Genomic DNA, 15,807 nt, shown 5'->3' with positions numbered 1-15,807 from the left:
TTGTGTACCCCAGGGGTCATTACAGGGACCAATACTCCTCATTAATGACCTGGATGCTGGGACAGAGTGCACCTTCAGTATGTTTGCGGATGATACAAAACTGGAAAGGAGTGGCCAGACAGATAGACCAGATAGCTGTACTGCCCTTTGGAGAAACCTGGACAGGCTGGGGATTCAGGCTGAGAGGAATCTCATGAAGTTCAACAAGGGAAAATGCAAAGTCCTGCATCTGGGGAGGAATACCACAGACATGAGTACTACTTGGGAGCCTACCAGCTGGAAAGCAGTTCTGCAGAGAAGGATCTTGGGATCCTGTTGGATGTCATGAAATCTGTGCCCTCATCTCTTCAGAAATCATGCCCACATTCAATGCCAAATATTATATTCAGGGTAGTATAATAATTTCTTTTTGAGTTCCAACTCTTCTGCTTAAGAAGAAGATACTGATATATATGTATATCAATATGAAACACCTTTTGCTCATAAATTGCAACTACATCCTCACTGATATTGCCAGTCCCAATGGCATGTCATCAGTAAAAAAAATTATATATATATATAAAAAAATTAAAACAACCTCCTTCCACCCCTAGTCTTCCCCCTCCCTTTATGGTAGCATATTAGAAAGGATAAACAAGATTTTCCATGTATGGAACATTCTTCGTGCTTTAACGCTGTGTCTGTGTAAGGTGAGTTATAGGTTAACACCAAAATACGTGACACAGATTGTTATTCTAAACTCACTGATATACATTGGGATTTTTTTTCTTCCTTCTTCCACTCAAAGGTAAATCCTAAAGGAGGTCTAATTGCTGTGGGCTTTGAAGATGGTGTTGTTCGCATAATTGAAATTTATGATCCCAAAGGACTGGCTATTCTCAGAGGACGGACCAATATAGGTAACGCAGAGATGAATCTGAAACAAGCTTTCAAACCTCATACTTCTGCAGTTACGGCCTTGGCTTATGAACGAGATGGAGATGTCCTTGCCACAGGGGTATGTATTACTTCATTTGGTTATTTTTTTAACCCACAAATGTAGAAATTATTTAAAGAAATAAGGCAAAGTTTGGTTACTGACAATGCAGTTATACTTCCATTATTGCTGTTGATCATTTCTTGTAGTTCTCTGTAGTGCTGGAGGAAGAGATGGATCTGTTTGCACACACCTTTGTTATATGAAGGAAACCAACCATGCAATCCATACCATCATTTGGTGAATTACTAGACTGTTTAGTATGAATTCTGTAATCCATTTTGAAGATGCATTTGGCTTATTTTGGAATTAGTTTAGTAGTATCTTGGATTTAGTAAAAGCAAGTTCATTTGTACACCACCTTGGCAGCACTCCAGCTGCTACCCAACACTGGTTTGCATTACAGCACGGTTGACCGATCAGGTTGTCAGTGTGCCTGCTAGGCTTTGAAATGACTTCTAGTCAGTGGGGTACCTCTTTTTAAAAGCTGGCCTTCAGCCATTAGCAGTTCAGTTGCAGTTTCATATTCCTCGATTGCCATGTATTTCATTTAGTGCAAAATTCAAGCTGCCGTGCTTCATCTTGTGCACCAGTTACGGATTTTCTTAGTATCTGAGATCAGCCTGTGCTGTCATGTCTTACAAATCACCTCTGTAACAAGCAGGTGCATGACAGCATTGCACAGTAAATATATGTGATACTGAGATGAGAGAAATATAAATGAAAGCAGAAGGTGAAGAGAACAACTCAGTGAGTACTTCAGAGAGCCATTCCTAATATGAGGGTTTTCTGGGAGCAGCAACAGTGGGGCTGCTCCACTATGGTGGCCTCAACACAAGCAAAGGCAGTGCCCCAACGCAGGGCACGGTCCCACAGGGCCTGAGCTGGGTGAGCAGAGCAGGGCTGGTGACAGCAAACACTTCCACCAACAGCCCAACATCCATGAGTCAAAGGCAAGGTAACAAGCCACATCAGAAATCAAAGGAGGAAATCCAGAGTACTGCTTGGGGACAGCAGGATATCGGGCTGGAAACAGGCATGGCTATGACATAGCTCATGCCAGGGCCGGACCTGGGCCCAAGCTTTAGGTGAGCTCCTGGGGCAATGGGCAGAGAACATGCATGGATGGAGAAGCCAGCAGAGGCACATCACAGTGATTAAAGCCTACGAGTGCAGTCAGGGCCCTGGAGGAAGATGAGCAGGATTTTTATTCCCCTTCCTACTGTAATCACCATGGAAATCCAATTCTAAGTTCCAAGGCACTTGTAGGTCCCCGTGTCTAGCCACTAAACATCTGAAGTACGTATTTCATACAGTACTACAAATTTTTTGGTCAGTTTTGGTCACTTTCATTCAGTCATTATCTCTTCTTTTCTTTTTTCTTTTTTCATCAGAGTAAAGACAAAACAGTTTTCTTTTTTGCTGTTGAAGACAAATACGAGCCAATTGGATTCATCTGTGTCCCCGGGCCTGTGCAGGCGTTACAGTGGTCTCCACCTTCTCATGTGAGTAATGCATGTTTGTTTTTTTCCTTCCTTTCAGTGTCAGAATGTCATTTTGAAAAGAACTTCCAATGAAAACAGACAAAGATCAATCACTCTAGCCATGTTCTCTATAGACAGTGCAAAAGATGTTTTGCTGCTTTGTTTTGCATGCTGCTTCAGAATGACAGATAGATCCTGTGTAGCTGTATGTCTGATTCAGTTAATTTGGACATATTTGGACTTTGGATAATCAAGAGCAGAAACATATGTAAACCACAGAATTTTGCTTAGTGTTTTGAGTCCCTGCCTTGAGCTGACAAGTGCCTTAACTTTTGGAATGTGTTTGTTGTTGTTGTTGTTTTTGAGAAAAGCATCGCTTGAGTATTATTGCCTGTGCCTCTTGCTGATGTTAAAACAGGCATTTGCAATTGCAGACAAAGCTTTCAGAAAACTTCTGGGTATTTCTCAGAACTTATGCTCTCTATTTGAAGTTGTTCAGTGACATACTCAAATAGATTCTTGCTAATACTTATTTTAAAAGTCTGATGAGGTTAGAGTAACTTGTGAATTTTTTTGTCAATCCAGTAATCTTATCTAGAAGGGAGATAGTTCATTGTATTTAATACTGACAAAGCGGCCACCAGGATGCATTAAAATGGTGTGCAGCAGCAAACTTTAGCTGTTGCTTTTTTGCGAGAACAGATAAAAACTGTGCTGGCAAAAGAACTCTTGCTGGTATGAACTCTGTCTTACTATAGAAATGATAGATCTTGGTCTGACATTGACATTTTGGATCCTTTCCTTGAGGACAAGATACTCCCTACTATTAAAAATCACACAATGTGTGTTTGATTTTTTCAGATTCTTCTGAGTAATTGTGTTTATCGGTATTAGGTCTCCACTGCTGGATATGAACACTGGCTGAACATGATTAAAGCATCTGAGTATTTTTTTTCCTCTTTGAAATAAGCACCATGGTAATTAAAGACTATAAATCTAACGAATGTGTTTGTAAGGCTGAAATTTTATACAAGAACCATATCGTTCCTAGCTAAGGTTTCCATAGCAACTCTAATATACCCCCGTCTGCACATTTTTAGTGACGGTTCAGATAAATAAGACTCTCTCTGTTCTCCAGATAGCTTATGAAAATTGAAACTACATAAAGACTTGCCTTTTAAACTCTCAAAACTAAAAAAATATTACCTTCACCTTGGCTATTCTTCCTTACTTGGCATTTTACGGGACCTGACAGGTACCAGCAATTAAAAAACAAACAAACAAACTCAAAGCTAAATAGCATCTGGCAAGATTCCCAGCCCAGTCTTGAAGGTATTAAGGGATTTAGGTAGTATAGAAACATACAAATTTTCAAGCAATTACCAAAATAAAATCTCACCTCCTAACTTGTGGGTCAGATCTACCCTTCAATTTAACCAAAATCCCAAAATATCATCATGATGCTTCCTAGCTAGGTGGTGTCAGAATGATAGTTGTTTTGTATATGGCAAGGACTTCAATTCTTTAACTTTGCCTGCGATACACAGTATATGAGAGGGTCACTGATTTCTAGCATCCATTTAAAAGTGTCCACTTAAATGACAGCACAGTTAAGGGTTAATGCCTCCTGGTTAGAGCTTGGTTTTGTACCCGTTCATCTACTGACTTTTTCCCCTTTCTCCCAATTCCATTTGTACACCTGCCCCATACTTGTATTTTATGTGTTTTTGTACAGGTGGAGAGCATGCTGCTCATCCTTTGTGAGAATGGCTTTGTTCTCCAGGTTCCTGCCCCTGTCCCTGAGGAACAGGATACAGCATCCACCTACCAAATCAAAAACCTGCCAACACAGTACTTTCATTTTTATAGTATTAAATCCCGAATCAAGGTAAAGTACTCTCCTGTGGAGGAATTTCATGTTCAGAGGACAAAACTACCTTTAAAAAGTTTCTACTCCCTGTATTAAAGCATACAATTTTTGCTAAGCTTCTTAGAGAGGAAGGCAAGGTAGAGTCCATCTGTGGCTGTGTTACAACATTTGGATTTACAAGTTACTGTTTGTTTATTCAAGTAGAAAACAGAAAGCATGATGTGCGTTTCTATAGGAATTAGAAGATGACGTTAGTGAAAGTGAAGTTAGCACATCAGTTTTTAAAATATTTTCATTTTGGTAATTTTCAGAGAAAGTATGTTTCTTGTCGTTGATGGTAGCCCTGTAGGAAATTCCTTTGAGTAGTCATAAAACACCCATGTGGTTGCTTTGAGGCAAACATTAAATCTTTTTTTTTGGGGGGGCAGTTATATATTTCTGATTTTTTTATGTTGTTATAACTTAAGAGGGGCATTTTTTTTAGTGTGAAAAATGAACCTTCACTGTTGAAATCTATGTATTTCTGAATAAGAACTAGCTTTTTGGTCCAAGTGGAGTAACATTGTTGGGAGACACTGTAAGTCTTTTTAAAAATGGAAAGGGCTTCTATAGAGAGAGAGAGTATTAATTGTCCTTTTTTTTTCCCTCTGGGAGTAGAAAAATAATTAATAAGCTGCAACAAGGATATGTTAGATAAAATGTAAGGAAAGCTATTTAACAGTAAGGATGGTGAAGCACTGAAATACGTTGCATAAGCTGCAGAGTCCATATAGCAGTAGATTTTTAAAGGCATGAGAACAGTTTCTGTTTCTGAGGACTATGAGTTAAAATGCTTCGGAGGAGAGGAGTGGGCATTTCTACTGGAGATTCCCATGAAGTCTGGTTAATCTCTGCTTAGTTGAAGTAAAAGAGATTTCTTTGGATATTCTGTGTATATAATGCCAGGATCTTCTTGGATTTCATTTATTAGATTCCTCCAGTCAGTTTCATGTCTCTGTGTTTCACTGCTTGTTGTAACAGCTGGAAGAGGAGATTGCACTGAGAGAAAAAAAAAGGCAGGAGAAGGAGAAAGCAAAGCTTGAATGGATAAAGCAGCAACAGGAGATGGGAAAGGACATAGAAGAAGAACCTGAAGAGGAACCTGAAGAAGAGCCATTGCCAACTCTGTACATACCAGAGGAGCCCAGTCCTATTCTCTGTGGGTTTTATTCAGCACCAGGGAAATTTTGGCTTTCCTTGGTAAATCAATTTTTATTTCATATTGGTGGGATTGCAAGATGTGGCAACCTTCCCCTCACATCTGGGTATCTGAGAAAACTCATTTGAAACCTGCCATCTCTAGGACATGGAATTCATGTCATAGTTGATGTTTTCAGTGATGTTTTTGAATTAAATCAGTAGTGCTACTCCAGCTCAGATTACTCAGTAAATTTCAAATAGGTACTATTCTCTGTGATGCCTGAATTGGGCACAAAGGCTAACCTGTTTCCTCACTAGCAGAAGGTAGAATTTAACATATTGGTAGGATGGTTTGTATTGCCAGTGATCATTATAGATTATCTCTAGGGGTCTTTAGTTGTTTGGAAGTAACATTTCTTAACCTACAGTAGATACTTAAGAAAGGAAAAATTATTTAGAAGATTGCATTTACCTGGTCAGCTTCATCAGCATTCTTTTGTCAACACTTCTTTATGGTCCTTCTCTTCAGGGTGGATATGACTCAGGTTTCCTCTATCATTGTGCATTCTCCTCAAATCAGCACCAAGAAGACCCTGAACAGAGGCATGATGAACCCTTTGAAGTTATTCCTATTGAGGACGCTGACGACAATCCCATCCACCGGATCTCCTTCGGGTAAAACAATTTAGTGTAACAGATAGCTTTGTTACAAAGCTTGATGATACTGAACTTGGAAAGGAGAAGGGTACACTGCTTTGTTCCTTTTTAATTGTGGATCAGTTATAGTACACAGGAACTCTCCCTGGTTCCTCAGAGTTTCATTTAAAATTCATAATGGACACAGTTGGACAGTGTATCTGGCAGAGTATCTTTAAAAGCTCTTCAAGATGAAAATGGCTGATTTCTAATTAAGTATTGATTAAGGCTTATGCATCCTAGCTTGAAGAGCTCCAGAAGAACCATCAGAAGTCTCTGCTACCCTTTTAATTGGATTGCAAATTATGATCACCAGACCACTGATTCTCTTTGCTAGCTAGCAAAGAGAGGACACAGTTAGTCTTTGAGGAGAACATGGAGGGATCAGTCCATCTCTCTTGTCCAAAGAGTACAGGCTTCTCAGGACATTCTGTGAACTGTACAAATGGGAAGAGTGAGTTATTTTCAGACTCCTAATGTTAGGGTTCCCTGTAAGGCTAGGCATGAATTGCTTCTAAGGAGGCAGGTTTAGTTCAGACTTTTATCCACAGATGGCTGCATTTCAATTGGCCACCATTCCTACTAGATGAGGACTGGGGAGGGAAAACTTTTTTTTTTTATCTCTAAACTTGATGTCTTCTACACTGTCCAATTCAGGGCTGAGACCAGTTCTGCGATACTCAGTAGATGCTAGAACAGTACTGAGCAAACAGCTGGGAAAAAGGCTGCAGTAGTAAACCATACTTACTTTAGATGGTCCAAATACTTTGCAACCACAAAGCAAAAGTTGGAAAGTCTACATTTAGTCAGCTAGATTAGCTCTTCCTTAGAAACATTGTGTTTTGAGTTGTGGCCTTCGTTGTTGCAAGTTATCTTCTATTATTGTTTCTGGTTGCTTATCTGACAGTACCAGCAGACTATTGATGTTCTGTGGGATGCAGAATGGAGCACTGCGGGTTTATGCTCTCCAAGATAAAGACCTCTCGGCAAATACCCTGAAGGATTACTGGTCCTTCAATGTACACGACAATGATTATGGCCAGATCCGGGGGATCTGTTCTAGTTATGATGATAGGTTTCTGATTACCTGTGGTGGAGATGGAAACATTTTTACCTTCAACATCTTGTCTCCAGAGGATGTTCACAAAGAGCTAAAAGCCAAAATTCCCTCTCCTAGGGTAAGTCACTAAATGAAGATCCCCTAAACTCTTGTTTTTATCATATGGAGAATTATAGCTCTGATTATAGAACAAATCTGAATACGTACATACTGTGCCACCTTCTTTCACTGAATTAGGTCTATTTGCTATGAAACTACTGCATATGGCCAAAATCCAGTTCAATTATTTGACATCATAGATCTTTCATAGCAAAAGCTGAGGTTTCCCAAACAATTTGGAAGAAGAGTTATTGCAAAACATTCCCTAATAAACAGGCAATACGACTGCATTGCTCCTTTTCAATGTTTTGTGTTTTTCTCCAAATACACATAGTGTGTGTGGTTCATATATCATATTGTACTATCTTTTTCTCGCTCAAAAGTATAATCATAGGCATACCTAGGATGGAAGTACCACAAGGATTTGGCAAACTTAATACCCATCTTTGATTTTATTCCAGTAGAGTATGATTCTGCTCTGGATGGGGATTCTAGAAATAACATTGGAGAATGCCAAATGCATAGTTTCTCAATGCTTTTGGTACCATTTATTGTACAATTCAAAAGTTGGATTTTTTCTAATTTGCAAAATAGCGGAGCATGACGATACTGTTCCTCTTTCAGTCTTGTAAAGTTCTAGCAGTAATGATTTTACAGTTGTCCTGTAATCACAGTGCAGCTCTTTAACGTTAGTGTGTCTGAACAGTAGACACTGGAACTTGGTAACAGTCCTACTGATAATACACAAGAAGAGAGATGTTAGTTCCCCCACCGTAGCATGTTCGGACTTTATTGAACTATCCAAAATTACACACCTAACTAAAAAATCTCTTGAGTGCCTCAATGAAACCTATCTAACTTGAAAAAAGTAATGAGATCTGTTGAGTAAAGAAGTACTATCATGTGCAATTAAATTTGTATTGGTTATACATTTGGTGCAGTTAAAATTTTAAAGCATCAACATAAAACAAATGCATCTTTTAAATATTTTTAATATTAGTCAGTAGCTAGTTTTTGAAAGATGCATAGTGAGGGAGACAGAGGAAATTGGGATTTTAGTAATTTGGTTAAGTTATTCATGGCCAGTTGGAATTCTTTACCAGTATCGCAAGAATATATAACACTAGGAGTAGGCTCCAAAGTATTTTCTTAAACTAAGTGAATGATGGAAACCTGTGGTATCAGAACCTCGCTAGCTCCTGTATTACAAGTAATAATTAATATACCATTATAAAGCATACACGCAGTTTTATCATTTTGAATATGTAAGTAGCTCTATATAAAGATCTTTACAGTTAATTGCTATTGTGCAGGCTAGCAATGCTGCTTAATGACCACCCTAATAGAGTTTTTTCCTTATCAAAGTAAATCTTCATTAAGTATCTATTCTAGTTTTAAGTCATGTGGAAGATTTTAAAAATTCCATCATCATTAAACTTAATGAGATTCCTAGAGAATCAAATACAAGTCCTCTGAAACTAATTGAGTTAAATTACAGATCAATTTAGTACCACTGTATTCACTGTAGGGTGATAGGCCCCCCTCTTGTCTTAGAGCATGATTTCCTAAGGAAATGGGGCTTGTATGACTGCAGTGTCCATCCATCTGTCATTCCTCACAGCTAATAATTGTGAACCCATTACACAGTCAGCAGAAGCAAACCAGATGAATTACACGTGTAACTTGGAATTAGCCCAGGATATGATGTCTCTTGTCAGCCTGGCAGTTAGAGGAGACAAGAGAATTCGGTCTGTGGGGTGGAGAACCAAAGATGTTATGGGACAGAGTGAAGTTGGGACAAACAATGATTTAGGCATTAATGTTGATGGGGAGGATATAGAATTTCTGTTCTCTGTCCCCAAGAACTCAGCTTCATTTGTTCTTTTACATGTAAGCCAACTTAATTGTTTCTTGTTCTTGAAACATCAAAGGCTGGTATTTAAGACCAGTAGAGCAATATTGATCATGAAGGGTTCTTTTGTTTTTCTGAGGGGCAACAGAAGTTCTGTCTTAATGTTTGTAAAACCTTTGTTGTCTGTTGAAACTATTATTGCTTGTTTAAAGGCAAGACATTTTTATTCCAGAGTGGTCTTGAGATGGAGAAAGCTACTGAAGACATTGAGGATCCCAATGCCTACAAGTAAGAGATGCTTGGATAATGATGAAAGAGATATCCAACTGTTGACAGCTTTTTCTTCAGAGCACATACCTCCTTTTTCTTTTTAAGAGAAGGGAAGAGGTCATCACGCTGAATTTGGATTATTTCCTCATTACGCACAAAGTTTTGTCAGACTTTCCTTCCATTTCTTCTACTTTTCTGTGGAAGTAATTCAAATATGGTACCCCGAGACTTATTTAACTTGAGACTACAGGGACAACACAAAGTCAAGGTCAAAGTCCAATTATGTTAGGCCTGTATAAATATACAGCAAGGGACTTCTTCCTAAGTTACCTTCAGGGCCGCTGAGTTCACCGGAAGTTGAAGCCCATCAAGGAAATCTAGAAGGTTACATAAACATTAATCTTTCCTCTATTCCATTGGGATAATACCATTTCCTTCTTCTTGCATTTTCAGCATTGAGGAAGTCAAGCAGAAAGAGGAGTATGAACGGATCATGAAGGAAGCTGAAGACAAAAAAAGCAAGAAAAGAGAGGAGTTAACTGCTCTGAGACAAGAGTTTCTTTTTCTGCTTCAGAAGAATCAGGAGTTGCCAAAGCACATGCAGCTGCACAGAGATGTATGTTTGTTTTTCATAAGTTACTTACCATAAGAGGTACCTTTCAAAAATGTTGCCGCCCTATGTGTTGGGGCCAAAGATGTCTAGTGCTATGGGTTAATGCACTTGACTGTATAATTTTCCAGGATTTCTAAATCATAGCTGATGATTTGTGCTATTTAAGAAGCATATGGGGGGGGGGGAGGAACGTGATTCTCTGTGGAGATCTGAATAGCTCCTGAAATAAATAATTGTGCCAATGTGCATGAGATGCTGGCATCAGGCCCAAAATATTTCTTAGCAAAACCTAGCAGCCAAGATAATGTGATGCTGGGTTTTCTGTGTTTTTACAGCAGTACGAGATGGATCATAGGATCTTTGAGGATCTGAATAGGCAGACAGCACAGAAAATCCAGTTAGTGGAAAAGGAACTAGCTTGGGAACATGAGAAAAACTTGATTGGACTGCAGAAACTGCGAAATTGGTAAGTACCTCTTTTCTTCTACCTCTCCCACTGACCTTGCATGGGGCTTATTATTTACTGATTTGTACCTACCACAAGGAAAAAAAAATATATTTTTTCCACTCATATAATAAATATTTATATTCTTCTGTTATGATTATGTCCTTATTTGATTTGAAACATACACAAGAGTATACATTGATTTTTATGTGTGCTTCTTTTGAATTCTTGGTCAAAATTCAGATGTTCATATCAAGGAAATAGCTTAATTCAGATTTACTTCTTTAAGAAGAAAAGTGGTCTTTTTTTTTTCGTTGGGAGGAGAATAAGTTTGCTTGGGTTTTGCCAGTAAATGTCAGTAAGAACCAGGAATTCTTACTGGAGCTTTGAAGCGCAACCTATGAAACAAACTCCTGTTTTTCAAGTATGCTGCATGTCTGTCAAATACTTCCGTGTCATTCTTAATGCAATATTATCTATACAGTTTAAAGTTATGAAATTAACTTCCTCAAGAACACAAGTTAAAGCACAAAGTGAGTTTTTGGTTGCTCTTATAGCAAAAGATGAATTCATAAAAATAAATGCACAATAGAAATAATACACAATAACAAAAACCATTTAGTCACAGAGAGTGTATAACTGGAAAGGAGAATTGAACGAACATATTTTTAAGCAGCCCCTCATGGAAAATGAAAGATACTTTCATGTAGAACCTGGTATAAGTTTTGATATTGGGAGCAGTGTTACTATATTTATTCTTGAGCGTCTCTATTCCTAGATCAGATAAAAGTCAATAGATGGTGTCAGATTTCATCATGCTGTTATGTAGTTACTGTATTTGTTTGTAATGATTATATATGTAAAAAGTAAATTGCTTTACTCAGGTCCTTTTGGTGAAGGAAAAATGGTAGGTTGCACCTACTGACACCAGACAGTTTTGTCTAATTTGGCTCTACAGGTTTCGGTCCTCACTGGAATTTGACACTGTTATTGTTCATGCTATTCAAAGCAATCATCAGATTTCCACCTATAGACTTCTAGCACTCTCTGAGAAGTACTGCCAAGATAAGGAACATCCGTCTTGGAGGAAGACAGTACTTAAGCGGGCATGGAAAAAGATGGAAAAAAAGGAGACCATCAGAGAGACAAAGCGTAAGCATAGGGCTAATGATGGGCTTTTACAGATTACCAGTTAATATGCTTTTGTCTTTCATCTCAGTTTGTTTTCCTGAGTCCAGGCTAAAGAAATGATAATTCCTCCAGGTATGGGTAAAGAAATATAACTGTTATGTTTTTTAGTACCTACATACTTGTAACATATGTACATAGTTTTCTGCATTTAATGCAATGTCAGCAATCATCTGTCAAAACCGTGGGTAGAACTCGACTAAGAGCTGATTCAAAGAACCTGAATATGTTCAGAACGTCCACTAAAGTGAAACTATCCTGGTTAACACCAGCTTTACAAAAGATGTCTCGGGGGTTTCCAGTAGTTAAGATTGTACTGTGTTGCATGGTATTTACATCTTCACATGGTTATTTTTTGGTTCAGATGCTAGAATTTTTGAGGGGGAGGCTGAAAAGCTGAAGAAGTCAGAGGTCCGAAAGCCAACAGCACGTTTTATAGAAAGCAAACGTGAGCAAATCAGAAGAATTGCTGAGAAATCCAATGAGATGAAAGCTAAGATAATGAAGAGGAATGCGGAGTGGGAAAAACTGTGAGTCTTTAATTGTACTCCGTGCCCTTTTAGTTTTGCTGTTGTCTGAGGTCAAGCAATCCTATTTAGCTGTTATATGGCACTATCAAATCTCTGCCTAGTTTCTTATATTCCTAATGGGTGAAATTAAAATACATGAAGCTTTGTGTACCTCAGAGTCTCAAGAGACAATTAAAAGCTTTTATGTTTCCATGGTTCTTCTAAAACATTAAACAACTTGAATTTAGCTAAGTGGCTGCATCTTCATATAGGGATTAAGAGGGTATCTAAATCAATCATGATTTAGGGACACCTAAACCATCACAGTCAACCTCTTCAGTTAACCCTACCAGCACCAGATGTACCAGATGCTGCAACAGTTGTGGGTTAAGTTAGTTACACATGAAGGCCATTACCTACTAGTGTGCTTTTTTGGGGGGGAGGGAGGGAAATGTCTGAAGTTTTCTTTCAAATGTGCAAGGATATCCTTTCCAAAGTAGTCACTGTTTTCTGAAAGAGGTATGTGATACTTTCTTGATCCTCCCAAGCCTTTCTGCATGCATCAGAAGGTATGAAGTGACCCTGTTTTGTACTGTATACTTTGTCCCCATTTGTATGCTTTCTGTCTTAAAGTTCATCTTTGCTTTGTACCTACCAGATACAAGAGCAAACCTAGTGATGATTATGAGAATCCCAAAGATGTTCAGGCCATTAAAGAAGCACGGGAAAATATGGGGTGTTATAAGCTGAAGACTGCCACTGATTACAGAGTCCCTCAGCACGAACATATGAACGTTGAAAAGAAGGTGATGCAGCTTGCATCCTTGGAAGTGTTGGTATGTAAACCGATTCACTGATGTAGATACTTCTGCCGTTTTGCAGGAGGAAAAATAGTTGATTAATTGCTGAAGACATTTTTTGAACAGAAATTGAAGTGGTTGTGGGAAGAGCCATTGAAGGACAGACTGTGTCAATTCAGATTTAGTTACAAAGGAGTCTTTCTCTTGTGGACTGTTAATGCTCCACCAAACTCAAAACTGAGTCAATCCAGGATAACTCTCAGATGGCTCTTTTTAACCAAAGTAGTTACATTTTCCAGTGTTTCAGCAGGAAGGTGCCTTTTAATTCTTTAAAAAAAAAAAAAAAAAAGTCTTACCATCTAGTGACTGATGCTTTCCTTACCACACTGAGCTAATCCCTTCTATGAAATAGCTTTACAAAAACAGGGATATGAGCAAAGATAGGTCTTTTTAGCATAGCCTCTTCATATATGTGCTTCAGCAGTCACTGCTTCTGGGTACTAAATATTGGAGCCTTCCAGGAAACTAGATGTTCTGGAACTGCCTTCCTGCAACAGAACTCCTACAGCTATTACATGTCTTTTAACCAGAAAGACCCAACAAGCTCAAATGTTGTGCAGTAACTTTGCTATTTCCTTGTGACTTCTGCCAGCGCCCTTCCCCACTCCCAGCTTCTATTTCTCATTTTATTTATCTGGAGTGTAAAAGAGTGATGATGAATTTCTTTAGAAAAAAGAACAATGAAGAAATGTATCCATTTAACCTGGAACTGTCAAGTTGCTTTTTGGTATGGAGGCTTTCCTACTGAGAGAGGAGCCTGTTCACTGCATGGTTTGTCATATTCTGTGGCCATGAATCTTCCATAGTCTTATCCTCTCAAACATATTGCCTAGTCTCAGGCTCCTTTTAGTCTGTATTGCTTTGGCAGTGAGGTCTCAGCATTACAGAAGCAATGCCACAATCTTAGGGAATTTGTTGGATTGCTTTAATCTCATGCTTGGGCTCCAGGACTAGATTGTGGTGCTGATGTTACTAGATACCCAGTGGTTAACCTGACTTGGTTGGACAAGCCAAAGCAAGCAAAAGGAATAGTTCTAGTTGTAAATCCCAGATTTATACAGATGAAGAATTCCAGTTACTTCAGATGCCTGATGTATAATATTGTTTTATTTCATAAAGATTAGAGAGGATTCTGCCAAGGTCTTTTCCAACTTAAATGATTCTATGAATCTATTTTTACATCTGATTTAAGTGTCACTTCTTGGATTAGTAGATCTTCATCTCAAGTAGGAGAAAAATATTCACCTAATGCCAAAATTTTCTGAGTTGACTTTGGCACTCCAGATTGCTAAAAGGCCTGGAGAGGATTTGTTTTGGACATCTAGTGGCTGTTTATCAAATCCAAAAGCATTTGAAAGGATGTTACTTTCTTGCCTTTAATATTGCTATCAACTGTACTTCAAAAATTCAGAACTTTGTTCCATTTCTAACTGTCTGCAGTGGTTGTGATTTCAGCTTCACCTTCACATATTTTATTGACGAGAATCACATCTGCGTTCCAGAACCTATGTTTGTGAAGGACTGCTTCAGTGTCTTTGGCATTTATATGAGATAACTGCTTTGTTTCAAGGACTGTCAAAGAAGTCTAGATCTCTGTACAGCTGTGCATTTGGTAATGCATACAGTAAAGGTCCTCTCAGGTGTAGTTCCTTTGCTCTTGGGATGGAAATTTTGCTTTACAAAATACTAAAAGAGATCTAATTTTCTCTTTGTTGGTATGTTAATTGTACAATATGCCTGAGAAGAGAGCTGTGTATCAAAGCTGAGATGCTCTCTGTATTTAATGAGAGACAGCCCAAATGACTAATCCTCTAAAACCCACAGCTAATTATTAGTCTTTGTGAATTTCTTGACATGAAATGTTGAAGCAGTGCAGAAAACAGACAATCAAGTCAGGAGAGAGAGGGGAAGCCTCATTTCCACTCTTTTACTATTTTCTTTTGAAGAAGAGTTAGAGAGGTGGTTCCATAGTTTTTAAAAATAGAGAGAGAAAGATAGCTGTTTAAAAACACTCGTGTGGAGGTGGTACAGAAAAGAAAGCTAGTATGGAAAGAAGGAAGGTCAGTATGACAAGCCTCTTCTCCATTACCTGTGTTGGGGAAGAGTGCATATTATGTAAGTATCACTGGGGAAATCCTACTAAAATTGTTTTTCTTTGCAGATTCATAAGAAGAAAGTGAATATGAACAAACAGATCATGTCCTTGCGGGATCTCAAGGTTTCTGTTATTGATGAAATCAAGTGTTTAGTGCAAGAATTGAAATCCATACAGGCAGCGTTAGATTTATCAGAATATCTCCCTCTTCCCCCGATTCCTCGGTTACACCCAGATGAGAGTCCAGAAAAAAAATTTGAATATGACACTGACATCCTCCTTAAGTTCAAACAGGAGCAGGAGGCCAAGGCAAAGCTCCAGGAACCATTGGAAGGGTCTTCCTCATCTGGTGCACTTAGGCATAGCTTTCTAAAGGCTTCTTCCCTTAAAGAGTCTGGCCCCATGACACAGCCTGCAAGAGAACACCCAATGAAAATGACATCATCTGTGGTCATAGAGCAGAAAAAGCTTTTTGAGATTGAGAAGGCAGAGCCAACTGAAATGGAACTGGAAATTTTAAAGAGGGAGAAGATAAAAAACCTATATTTGCAGGATTCCTTGATTAAAAAGGTAGGAAATCAGAAGTTATTTTTTTCATATTGAACAATCTC

At 38.5% G+C, this 15,807-nt stretch overlaps 1 protein-coding gene across 7 annotated transcripts in view; it reads left to right on the top strand.

The window, feature by feature from the left end:
- The window catches only part of CFAP44 (cilia and flagella associated protein 44), an 81,067-nt gene that overhangs the window by 44,593 nt on the left and 20,667 nt on the right, over positions 1-15,807 (top strand). For all 7 annotated transcript variants that reach the window (XM_080566704.1, XM_080566703.1, XM_080566705.1 and 4 more), the window contains 13 exons: positions 788-997; positions 2,371-2,481; positions 4,196-4,348; positions 5,351-5,569; positions 6,039-6,184; positions 7,113-7,383; positions 9,449-9,504; positions 9,940-10,102; positions 10,435-10,565; positions 11,503-11,696; positions 12,097-12,262; positions 12,900-13,077; positions 15,263-15,766. In XM_080566704.1, coding sequence (XP_080422830.1) covers positions 788-997; positions 2,371-2,481; positions 4,196-4,348; positions 5,351-5,569; positions 6,039-6,184; positions 7,113-7,383; positions 9,449-9,504; positions 9,940-10,102; positions 10,435-10,565; positions 11,503-11,696; positions 12,097-12,262; positions 12,900-13,077; positions 15,263-15,766 — 2,502 coding nt within the window. The remainder of the gene's footprint in view (positions 1-787; positions 998-2,370; positions 2,482-4,195; positions 4,349-5,350; positions 5,570-6,038; positions 6,185-7,112; positions 7,384-9,448; positions 9,505-9,939; positions 10,103-10,434; positions 10,566-11,502; positions 11,697-12,096; positions 12,263-12,899; positions 13,078-15,262; positions 15,767-15,807) is intronic.

This window comes from Anser brachyrhynchus (assembly GCF_964034855.1).
Source record: "Anser brachyrhynchus genome assembly, chromosome: 1".
Classification (NCBI taxonomy): domain Eukaryota; kingdom Metazoa; phylum Chordata; class Aves; order Anseriformes; family Anatidae; genus Anser; species Anser brachyrhynchus.
Note: the sequence above shows the minus strand (reverse complement) of the source record. Positions and strands in the feature narration are given on the sequence as shown.